This window comes from Alligator sinensis, unplaced genomic scaffold (assembly GCF_000455745.1).
Source record: "Alligator sinensis unplaced genomic scaffold, ASM45574v1 scaffold141_2, whole genome shotgun sequence".
NCBI lineage: Eukaryota > Metazoa > Chordata > Crocodylia > Alligatoridae > Alligator > Alligator sinensis.
Window position 1 is genome coordinate 399,043 of NW_005842371.1, and position 13,103 is coordinate 412,145.

General features: G+C 38.3%; 1 protein-coding gene across 1 annotated transcript in view; it reads left to right on the forward strand.

The window, feature by feature from the left end:
• The first annotated feature begins 2,508 nt into the window (after positions 1-2,508).
• DCN (decorin) overlaps positions 2,509-13,103 on the forward strand; it is a 48,273-nt gene continuing 37,678 nt past the window's right edge. The window contains exons 1-2 of the mRNA XM_006029290.3: positions 2,509-2,686; positions 5,885-6,125. Coding sequence (XP_006029352.1) covers positions 5,921-6,125 — 205 coding nt within the window. The 5' untranslated portion in view covers positions 2,509-2,686; positions 5,885-5,920. The remainder of the gene's footprint in view (positions 2,687-5,884; positions 6,126-13,103) is intronic.

A 13,103-nucleotide genomic window follows, 5' to 3' on the forward strand; every position in this document is an offset into this window, starting at 1 on the left:
TGAGCAATTCTTCAGAAAAGCATCTGCTGGGAGGATGAGGACCAATGGGCACAAGCTAATGGAGGAAAAGTTTTGGCTAGACATAAGGAAATCATCTTTTCTGTATGGGTAACTAGAATCTGGAACACACTTCCAACAGAGGTAGTGCAGTCATCATTCCTGGTGTTGTTCAAGAGGAGGCTGGGCAAGCACCTCATTGAGCTCATTTGAGCCCAATTACCTCCTGCCCATGGCAGGGGACTGGACTTGATAATCTTACAGGTCCCTTCCAGTCCTCCTTTCTATGATTCTATCTGCTCTGCCTAGCCTCAGAGACAGGAAAAGGAAGGAAGTTGTGTTCCTTCACAATCTCTCTCCTTCCTCAATACAAGGTAAAAAAGCTATTAGAATAACAGTAGCTTCCACCATCTTAATACTCAGAGGGCATGTCCACACATGAATGTGTGCCCAGGAGCAATTAACTCTGGAGCAATCAGCTCTGGAGTTAATTCATGCACAGCACATGGAGCCTGGTCAGAGCAGCTCTGGCTGGGAAGGAGTCCCAGGGGTCAGCCTGTCAGCTCATGGCTGCTCCGACTAGGCTCAGTGTGCTGCAGAGGCTGGATGGGACACAAGGATGCTTCACTGTGGGGCTGGCTGGTAGTCCCTACACTGAAGCGCCCTCATGCCCCAGCCAGATGGTCTAGTGTTTACACATGTGCTGTTGTGCATAAAAAAACTCAACAGAAGGGTAGTACTTGAAGTTACAGGGTAGTATTTGTAGTTACTGCTGTGGAGTTTATTAGTTTCCTGCACCCGTAGATGCTTAGACATTTACTGTGGAGCTAGTTAGTCAGCTCCACAGTAAATGTCTTGCGTAGATGTGCCCAGAATGATTGCATTCGGATAGTACTGGAGGAGAGGCAAAGTGACAAGACAGCAAGTTCAGTCTGACCTTCTGGCCCTCAAAAATCTTTCTCTGAAATATTTTCAACCAGCTGATACAATTTTGTTTAAATCACTGAAATTACTAAAATGAAGCCAAGATTTCACTGAATGTAATGGTTAACATCTCTGGATATGATAATGTTTCATTCTAAATACAAAAATTGGGAAGCAGATTAATCATGTGTATCAAAATGTGACAATGGAAATCATAACCAATTACTGTGTCCAACGTCCAGTACACAGAAAGAATCTGATTCCCTACAGTTCCTGTGTTGACTCAAATATTAAGAGGGGGAGATAATCCTTGCTTTAACAGTAAGGTCTAAAATAGCTTTTCCTTTCATGTAAAATCTCCAGCTACAGAGTTTTGCTACAATCAGTAGCATCAATGATAAATTATTTCCCAATGTCTTTATTACCAAAACAATACATTTAGAATTATTTTACTGTCTTCTTTTAAAATCAGATTAAGAATGTGGATATATTTTCAAGAGTTTATTGTGAATCTACAATTTCAAACTCTTCTTCAATGACCTTTCATGTTTCAAAAACTTTGATTTCAGATTTGCACCTGGTCACAGCCTAAGGGCAGGAATAAAGGGTAGAGTCAAAACAGAGGCACAAACCTTCAATATTTAGACTGGAGAGGTAACATCACAGGAAAGGTACACATGCTCTATCGCATGTAGTTTACTAAATAAATATTAATCATTGAATATGGGCTCCAGCTAGTTTACTGGAGTTGTCACCACTTTGTAGTGGTAGGGAAAACTTTATTTCAGCATTTTCTGATACATAAATTAAACAGATCTGGAGATTACCAAAACAAAATATAAAACTGAATAATGAGCTTGACACATTGTTATATGCATGCTTCATAAAAGCCTCCCTCTTCCTAGAAAAATGAATTCATTCTAATTTTCATTCTACAGTTTTATCTTGGGGGAGGTTTTTGTTTTTTTTTTAAATGTTTATAAGAAACATTTCTGACCACAAATGTTAGAATCATTCAAGTAATGAAAACAATTAGTGACAGGCTTTTCATACACATTCAGAAACATGTTGCATTTTTTTTTAACAAACAGACTTGCAAACTATATGGAATTATACTATTTTAGATAAGCCTCTTGGCTTGCACAATGGCTAAAAAATTAGCAAAAGCAGGCTGGGGTCTGTATAAGTAGTTTAAACTAAAGTTATGCATTTTTTTCTGTAGTTAATCTACATTTTGACTAACATTTTATATCATTTCCTTGAGTTACACATATTATAAACAAGAAAAATAGCCAAATTTATTTTTCCAGCAAAATGAATGATAAAAAATAGTTAAAACCAAATAAAACTACAGTAAATATATGCTCTAGGGATCTTCAATAATATTCAAAATAGCAAAGATAAATTACAGTTGTGCATTTGGCTTGTACTGTACAAGTAGTTTGGGAACCTAAACAAATGAAAAATAAGGCAAATGAAAAAAAAAAAGGAGCTGATAAAGTTTCTGGCTACAATACAGGAGACATATCATTACCATATGATCTAATGTGGGTGTCAGCCTGGATTGTGTTCATTGAGGGAAACCTTATTTTTTAACTGTGCTATCGAATAGAAGCAGGAGGGTTTTCCACCAAGTGACAGTCACTGAGCAGCAACTTGCCCCCTCCTCCTTTCCACACCTGCAAAGTCTTTTGCCTGGGCTGAATATTTAGTTTAATTACACCTCAGCTTTGAGAGCTCCTGTTGCAAATCCCTGGATTAAAAGGTATGGTTTTCAATAATTGTCCTGAACTATGCTGCAGACTAATAAAATTTCAGACAGGTCTCTAGCAAAAAGTGTTCAATTTTATAGGAGAAGCAAGAAAAATCCTGCTCAAAGTGTAGCAATGTTAATGTTGTACCCTGCATTTGTGTTATATGAGAACATGTGAAGCTGAATTCATTCTCAAAGACTGTGGACCATTTCTTATAGTTTATTTGACTGTTGCTGTTTTTTGTTTTGCTGTGTATAAGCACTGCTATATATCTTTTATTCAGACCGTGAACTTTTGCAGCAGAATATTTTGTTAGTAGTCAAATGTTTAGAGAATATGATGTAGTAGGAGCAGGAATATGTATGAACACTTACACGATGATTGTAAAATACAGATAGTGATTTTGCAGTCAGTCTTTGTTTATGTTTTAAACTTTAGTCTTTATTTGGTTTCAGAGAACTAATGTAGTTGATAGTTATACAGACTTGATGTATGTCTTTGTTACATTAGAAAGTTTCATTTCAGAATATATAAACAATGGATAACATATTCTAGAGAAGTTTGTTACTAATGAAAGAGTTAAAAATTAAATTTCTTCAGAGTTGAGACTCCTGTCAGTAGACATTCAACCTCTTTTTAAAGTCTGAGAGCCTGAGTTTCTACATGTGTGGGCTTATTATAAAGAATAAGTAGCACATATGATCAACAAAAAAAAATAAAGTGTGCATTTTATTGAACACAAACTTTGTGATATAGAAAAAGATTCTTGGACAAAGGGTGATGTAATATTTTAATTAATTTTAAGGAAAGGGGACATAACTATCACCAACAGAATGTCTTCTGGTGACATGAACTAATGTAGGGTTTTTTCCATGCTATTTTGAACTGAATTGGAGCCAAGTCTATGTTGTAGTTTCCTCTGTCTCTGGAAGGGTTCCACATTGTATACATATAATTACTGCAGATTTAAACAGGTTTGTACTCCAGACCCAAGTACCATAATCACAAACCATTAAGGAATGAATTCACATTTTCCTTCTCTTTCTTTCTTTTATAAATGAAGTACAAACAATTTTATATTTGCTTTCAAAAAGGGTTTTTTTTTATTTTTAGATATATTCCTATTCTATTATTCAATAACATGCATTTTCTTTTGTCATGCAACAGATCCTCCTCACTGAGTTCTTAAGATTATGCAGTGCAAAATCCTCTTTGAGTTTTCACTAATGCAAAACTCCCATTTCACTAATGCAAAACTCTCATGCAAAATTCTCATTAGGAGTTTTGGCAAAAATGTGACAGCAGGATAAGGCCCAGGGACAGTATTTAGTTGATACATATGATGTCATCAATATATGTGTACATGAATACAACTTGGAAAGTACCACTGCCCCCCCTCTCTCTTCCCCCACCCACGTAATAAATGAATTGCAATGGATAACCCTGAATATGTTTTCTTGAAATTTATGAGTCAAAGATAATTTGTACATGGAAGTACCTCTTTAAAGCAGTCACTTGCCATGTGAATCAACCACACAAAAAATACCATCAATTGCCAATATCTTTGAAGATGTTTGTCTGTAGCTGATTCACATGGCATCTGAAAAGCTTACAGACATTCTGAAGAATTGTTTTTATTCTTTTAATATTTATTTGCAAAAGATAACATAATATAATGAACGCATTCATGTTTTAACTTTCTGTCTTAGAAACTTTTTTAATAAATATATTGTCATCTTACTACCATCCTTTAAAGAATATAAATATGCTGAACTATCAGAATTGGATTAAGAATACAGCCATGAACTAAATGCTTTAGTTGCAGGTTTAAAATATTATCATATTTTGCATGGCAACCTTGTGAGCTCCTTTAGGCTAAGTGTCAAAAGTTGTGGTGTTGCATTCTGGGAGTTACTATATGCAAATTAAGTAACCCTTAAAGGACATTGAATTTAGGATTAATACAGAATGTATCTTTTCCTATGCTTCTTATTTTACTCTATTTTTACTGCTACCAGCTCTCTTATGTAAACAGATTAAGTAGTCTCAGAAAAAGGCCTCTGTAAGCAATTCCTAATGTCTAGTTAATACATTTCAGAAATGATTCTTTATTGCTTAGGTATTTGTACAAAATTGTGCTGTCCCAAGACGGGATTTTAAAAATAAGTTTTGCTTTATATTGCATATTTTGAAAAGAGAAAACCTCTGAAAGGTCCGCTTATTTTCATAGTTTGTAATAATTATTATAAATAACTCTCCAACTATTCCCTTTTCAATAGAATAATGCATGCCATACACTACAGAATTTGGTGAAGTTAAGTTAGAGCCCAGTCCTGAAAACAAATAATAGTTTTCTTTTTGGATTCCATTAGTACTGCTCATATGAATTATTTTGCTTCTGTGCATACATTTTGGCAGGATTGGGCCCTTAAACCCAATGGATTGTCAAAAATGTGCTGACAATAAAAGAATCATGAATTTAAATGCTTCTGCAGTGCAAAGAAGATACTTTTTAGAGTATGCAGCTATAAAATAACATAACCAAAGGCACAAAAAATAGAAAGGAAGCCAAGAAGAAATCAACGTGAAATGAAACTTGATTCCATTTCATAATATACTTTAAACTGGGAAATAAGTGTAACTTATTGTAACTAAAAAGTCCCATCCCCCATGCCATCACTAGATCTTGCTCTATTTCCCAATCAACCTCAATGAACTATAATTTAAAACACATGCAGTAAGCTGGCACTTGAAAAAAAAAAAGAATTCACAAAACATGAAATAAAGTATTATGGTGGGTTTGGGAACCACAGGTTCACTCCCAAAGGAACAAATCCATAGCTAAGAAACAAATGGTAATGAAATCACAGTCAAACTTATGTTGGCAACATACTGACAAATGGAAAATGTATCTTATTGCCTTGACAGTTTTTTAAAATATTTTTTGACGACACTGCCTGTTCCTAATAAATACTACCCTAAATATGCAAACAGATGTGGTTACTGTCATCTTTAAACCCCTCTGCAAAAAGTTCTTGACCAGCAATTATCATTTTCCGGTCCAACAAGTTTTGGCCCTGTTTTTAATGGAAAGCTTAATAAATGGGATACTTCTGTATTTGCTGGATTTACTTAGAAAAAAAATTGTAAGGGATTGTGGAGCAATGAAAAGATTCTACCATTCTTTAAACTTTGTATTTGAATCCTAGGTCCACTGGCTCTATTCTGAGTACATGAACTGAACCATGAAAGTGTCTGTGATCTTCCTCCTACTTCTGCCAGTATGCTTGGCCAAGCCATTCCACCAAAAAGGCTTGTTTGACTTTATGGTAGAAGATGAAGGGTCTGCTGATATTCCTGCAACAGAGGAGCCTATATTTCCTGGACTTGGACCAGTATGCCCATTCCGCTGCCAGTGCCATCTTCGTGTCGTTCAGTGTTCTGATTTAGGTAAGCCGTGATAGAGCTTCTTACAGCACCCGTCTACAGGTTCTTTATAGCTGATTACTTGCCGTGCTTATATATAGCCTCAAAATGGGGTCCCACCATATTATAATCTTGGTGCTGTTGAAAATTTGATTTATACTTTAAATCCACTAAGGTTAACTAAAATGAGCTAAAATGAAGAATCCCATTAAATCCTGGACTTAAATTAGGCATTTCTGTTGCCCATGAGAATGTATGTGTTCTGTGCACATTTTTTGAAAGACCACAGAAATCTGTTTGCCAGAAAAATCACTTTTCAATGTTGTATCACTTATGTATGTCAAATGAATCCAGTGAGGTTACATGGTAGGGATGGAAAAATCTTAAAAGGTTCAAAACTCCACAGGCCAGATTCCAATTCTGTCTCTCTCAGACTTGTACCTCACCACAGAAATCATTCCATTTCAATGGAACCATGTGAGCAAACTTAAAGTCAGATTAGAACTGGCTACACTGGCAAACCAGTTCAGAAAGAGTCTGAAACCTTAGAAGTTTTTGGAACTAATTATAATATATATAAAACATTGTAATATATTGTTAATGGTCAGTGTAATTTCCTAATTCACAAAGAAGCAACATTTTCACTTCAGAAGGGCTTACTAACCAATGGTGTTAGTGCAAAGTAAACTCACTCCCTAACTTCCTCCACACTGAATTCTTTCTGTAGATAAGACATATGTAGTGCAGCTACTTCAGTGAATCTATTCTTGTTTTGAGCCACTATTATTCGATGTGATGATTGTGTTTTCTTTGCCTCAAAGAAGCTAGTTAGTTCAATCAGTTGACAGAGACAGACTCAATATAATCATAAGAGTAGCTTTTTAAACACAAACAAATCTCAGCGGCTTCAATATATGAATACATGTTTCTTGTTTTTCTACTCTATAGTTTTACTATTTTTAGCTATTAAACCATAGCTAATAGCTATGCAATGGTAGTGTATGAGTCTGCCAATCAGAATTGGGCCTTTATTATGCTTCCTGCTGGTTATTGTATACATGTAAGTGTTCCCTCCTGCCACTCCATCATTCCCACCCTTTCCCCACCCCCCAAAAAAGGAAAGAAGAAAAACAACCTGACAGGTTTGGGGAAATAGCATGCAATTATGAAAAAAGATGGTTTCACAAAATGAAAAAGCTAACCTGCAAAAGTGAATGCAGACTAATGTGTTGATCGGTGTATGCAGCTTCCATAGCACTGGGCCTGCTAAGAGACCCTAGAATCAACTAAGAAACTAGGTAATAAGAAGAGCAAATGGCAAGGTGATCTACATGCCATGAAGACACAAGAGTGCTGCTGTTTAAATTATGTTGGGACCTATGATCTTGGTCTCCTTCTTTTTCACTGTAGAAGGGACCAAGCAGAACGGTCAGGACATATACACAGAAGATTAGCATCTCTGAATATGCACTGGAATTTTCCTGTCTCATGAGTTAACGCCCTGGTGGTAAGGTTTCCACAGAGCTGAGCTATCCCTCTTTAGGCACATTTGCTCCTGGCCTTCTCCATGGAGAAGGATCACTAGAAAAGAAAATTCATCCCCAGTAAACATTACATATCCAGATAATTTCACCAGAGCAGCACTTTCACAATGCGCTGCTTAGAAGTGAGGAAGATGTACACACCCTTCTTGGCTTGAAGCCTATACAGTGTAGGCCCTGGAGGAAAGTACTGTGCTTCTGGAATAAAAATCTGGCCTCTGGCTTGGAAATGCAATCAAATTACATCTCAGGAAACTGACGTATATCCATATCTGTGGCTGGATGCTCACCTGTAAAGTGAAGGCCAGATGCACAGAAACTATGCTCAGTTCTTCAGTTTTGGCACTCAGTTTCCTCTATATCCCAAATATCCTGTTAGAGCAGCTTGTCTTGTAACAACTTTCAGTCTTCTCCTATAGCAAGCAATTTGATGAAGGTAGGGAGATAAGCAGAGACCACCTTCCCTCCAGTTTCCTACTCTGGGGAAAGAACTTGCATAGACAGATATATGTTAACTAAGGATCCCACATACTGGGAATCTGTCCTCAAATGTCCATTTATGTGGCCCTTAGCCATGTCTCTGTGAAGGAAATCCAGTCAACAGCAAAACAACTAGTAACACTGACTTGGGTAAGGTTAGAAATTTTAACTAAGTATTTTAGGATTTTATTTCAAAATATGAATGACATGATGCCAAGAAAATGTTGCATGCTAGCTTGCAGTCAGATGAATAACCATAGAATGGTGGCTTAGGTCAGAGAAATCATATCTTCAAGAATTCACACCGCAACTACAAATTTTAAGGAATTCTCTGCCTACATGCAAATCACTGCTAACAGGCCTTTTATTCAACCAAGTTAGTTATTCAAAAATATTATTAGCTTTAATCATCTATTCTCAAGGAAGCTTACAGAAAAAAGGCCATATGCAATAGTAAGATCTTTAGAGGAGATATTAAAAACGTAACAATTTCCATCCTTGCCTACAGGGAAAAAATGAAGACTAGATGCAACCTAATATAGCCATGAAAAGAAAGCCATTCGAAAACTCAGCCATGACTCACCCAGTGCTAGTCAGACCAAAGGAGCAGTGGTCAAACTGAGGAAAGTCTGCCCTTGTAAGAGGCACAAGACCTTTATAATCCTTATTCCAGCAAAAGAACAACAGTTGGCTTGGGAAAGAGCAGTTGGAGGGTGTCTAATAGGCCTGTGCGAAGCAGAAAGTATTCACTTTGGATTCGGCAATTCAGAGGGACAGTGATTCAATTTGGTGATTCAAATCACTGTCCTGATTCGATTTGTCCAAATCTGAAGATACTTAGCACCAAATCTTATTCACCCATAGACTATACAGGCAGGCAGTGCCGGCAGGAGCAGCTGGGGGAGCAGCTGGATGACCCCTGGCTTGAGCCAGCAGCCCCAGGAGAAGCTGCACCCCCGCCAGGGCAAGGCAGGCAGTCTTGGCAGCCCCAGGAAAAGCTGCAGGGGCTGGGGGGAATGATCGGGGAGTTGGGGGAATGATCGGAGAGCCGGCAAATCAAACCGGGAACTGGGAGGATGCCTCTGTTCATTCCCTCCAGCTCCCAGTTTGATCCCCCAGCTCCAAATTCAATCCGCCATCCCCTGCAGCCTCTTCTGGAGCTGCCAGCACTGTCTGCCTTGCCCCAGTGGGGGGCAGCTGGGGGAACAGTTGGACAAGCCACGGCTTGAGCCAGAAGCCCCAGGAGAAGCTGTGGGGGCTGCAGGGAACAATCAGGGATCTGTGGGAATGAACAGGGGCTTCCCCCAGTTCCTGGTTTGATTCCCCAGATGCTGGTTTGATCCCCCAGCTCCCTGATCATTTCCCACTTCTCCCAGGGCTGCCAGCACTGTCTGCCTTGCCCCAGCAGGGGGGCAGCTGGAGGAGCACCTGGACGAGCTACGGCTTCTCCCAGGACTGCCAGATCAAGCCATGGCTTGTCTGGCTGCTCTCCCAGCTGCTCCTGCCAGCACTGCCTAGCACCTGCTTGTGCAGCCTATGGCCAAATCTCCGAATCACTCTGAATCAATTTGGAGGCTTCTGATTTGATTCAGAGAAATTAATGGGTCTCTCAGTATGATTTAGATTCAGAGATTCGGCCACCAAATTGGGCCAAATCTCCTGTGTACCAAATTGGTTACCGAAGCTTCGCACAGCCCTAGTATCCAATACCCTGGATAATCTGCATGGGCAGGGCTCCTACTGGAACCATGCACACCATTTCTGCAGATTGGAAGATGAAACACCTCTAGCTTACTCACGGAAACATTTCCTCTTTCCCCCACCAAGTACCCAAGGATTAATCTGCTCTTCTATGATAGGAGGTTACTATTTGTAAATGCTACCCCACCAGGAGTTCAACAAGTCTAGCATCTATGTTACAATACTGTTTTGTACTGAAGAAGCCAAGAACATTTCTAGAACTGTCAAAGCTTGATTTATACCATACAGGGTCCAGAGATCAACTCTAGCCTTTCACCTAGTACTCTGTGTGTTGGATAAGTCTTTTCCACCAGCACCGGATGGGAATATCTTTAACATTTTAAAATTAAATAAATATAGTAAGAAAGGACCTGGCACTCCAGTTACAGTCATGTCAGCTGTATTTTTGTATGACTGTATTTTTAAACACGGTCACATCCTACTAGGCACATACTTTGGAATTAATTTGTTCTGCCTCCAAGCCAAAAGTTGAACTAGTAGTAAGGAAAATCAAACTTCCCACACTCAAAAGTAGAAAGAAGAATGTACTTGTAGTTATGAAAAATGGCATGTCAAGAACATAGTTCAATAAGCATACCTATTTTATGATCTGTTCCCTAACTATAATATGTTTCAGCACTTTAAAAAACAAAGCCATTTTGGTTTCTCGTTAACAAGGTTCTATATTATCCAGAATCTACTACCTCTTGCCAAAAGTGAAGCCCCAGCAGTCCTCATCATAGTAATTTTGTCTTGAAGTGTTTGTTGCATCATCTAAAACCTAGTCAGTTTTCCTACAGAGATCAAAGCCAACCAACCTCAAAATTAGAATTTTTATATAGCTGATGGAACTGGTCAGAGCCTGTTGTACAGGTATCAGAATAATAAATATGGTGAAGACATCCCTCTAACCCTCCTCCATCCTTTTCTCTACTCAAGCAGTAGAATGCAACCTCTGGCCAAGAGGTCAGGTCCTTAGTCTTCCCCAGAGGCACCTTCTACAAGAATAAACCCAGGGCCCTTTAGTAGGCCAGAATGGAGAACATACTCATTCACCCCATCAACAGATGCAGAAGATTCGACTGACCTATTCATATGGTGCATGACCATTGCCCCATATTTCCCCAATTGGAGCATCTTTTGTCCACACAGAGGAGGAAGGAAGCAGTTTTTGTAATGTATGAAATTTACTAACTGCACGGGGCATAATGGGAGCTCCTTCAGGCATCTCCCAAGCATATCCATGGAGTCAATGTGGCTCTGAAAAGATAATACAAGTGAGGCATAGTCAAGTGGTTAAAGATCAGGTAGGGCTACAATTCCAATACGTATTTTAGTCTTAGATCAGATGTATAGGATTCTTTACCAATCCTCCCTCAAAAAAGTTGCATCATAATGTAATGCATCAGGTTGTGAAAGACATTCTGAACTAATTAGTGAAAAGCTCACAGAAGTGTAAAGTCCAATTGCTGTAGTATTTCAAAATCTCAATTCAGTTTTATTTCCTGGAAATATATTAATTCATTGACCTTCCAAGTCTGTACATAAGTTTACTGTTTGTTTAAAGCCTTCCACTGGAAACTTCATTCCTTATTCAAGGCTCAAGTTGGAAGTATTTACTTAATTTTAAAGGAATTCTGCTCTTTTGGCACAGAACTTTCAAACTTGTGCCTCCCCATCAACAATGAAGGCTAAAAACTCTCCCTAAGAAAACTGTGATTATGGAATCTGTAAGAAAAAACAAATATTAAAAGACATAAAATATGAGACTGAAATTTAGCAATGCCTCGTAGTACCAATTTAATTGATATGTTAAGATTAAAAACTAGATCAAACTATCAGGGAATGTGGTAGATTATCTGCTTCTTGAGGTCTTTAAATGAAAACTAAAATGTACTTTAGTCAAACACAAGTTAATGTGTTTTAAATATAGTGATGGAGTTAAGTTTGATGTGCAGTGATACACAGACCTACATTTTGCCCTTTCTGATTATAAAGTCTATGGAAGTCTTTTTAAAATCTGTTGAATAATTGCATCTACACTGGAGATCTCGCTGAGATATTCACATTGGAAACATCAAAATTATTTTCTACTGATTTGTTTCTACTGATCTGCAATATGTATACTTGTATGTGGCAAACTAAAAAAATCCAGAAATAACTTTTTACATCTTAAAATCTAAGTAAATGTCATGAGTTTTGGAGACTTCAACTTATGGGTTTTTTCCTCTAATGCCAATGTGGATGATACTAGAAAAGTGAAGAAGCCTCACTGCCTTTCTGGCATCAATACCTGTGAACAGGAGGTAGGTAAGCCTTGCTCAAGAGCAGGTGCTGCCAACAATGCAAGGGAAGTAGTGTAGATATACCCAGTCTTACCTTTAGTTTGTTTCCCATAAAGAAGGGCAAAGCAATCAGGACAAATGCCAGGGGTCGGGGGGTGGGGGGGCTGTACTACAGTGAGTTAGTGCAAGTCATTCACACTTCAGCTGGAAGGTGGGAGCGGTCCCTGTCTCATCTTTTGCCTTGGCCCTCCCAGAAATATAATGCCAGCTCTGGGCCAAAGATACATATTATAACTATCTTAAAAAGTAATCAGTAAAGTAAAGTTCACACAAAAGTAAAGCCATATTGTAAGACTCATGGGCCATGAAGTTCTAAGTTGGAAAAGTGAATAGATTTGAAAAACAACCGCAGAACTTTCTGGTAACACTAAGACATATTTTTATGGAGATTTCAGTGCCTGGAATGTAGGAAAACAATGGGTGATGTTTTCAAACTTTTCAGAGCCAATTAGACTCCCTTATCTCTTGGTCACTTTCAAAAATGTTAAACAATAGCACTGGTGATTGACTAACAGACATGTGAAGGCCTTTTACTCTGAAAGGTGTTGGGGAGGGGAATTGTGGATGCTTCTCAGGGAAAGACGGAAATCACTTCTTATTTCACAGGTCTCAGGAAGCAATTAATAAAATGGTTACCATTTGCAAGTGCCACACAACCTAAAACAAAATCTCAGTATATTTTGAAGTCTGTAGTTTATGAGAAGCAGAATCCAGGCAACCATAAGAGTTTAAAATAAAAAAAGCAGCTGCCACATCCTATTTTACACCTCTAAGTACTCCAGTCCCCAAATCTGCTGCTTACCCTATTTACAGTCCTCAGGTCTTCCTCCCCACAGACTTCATTTAGAACATCATCAAGGGGTGCAGGCTTGTTGGTTGGCTCAATTATGCAAACT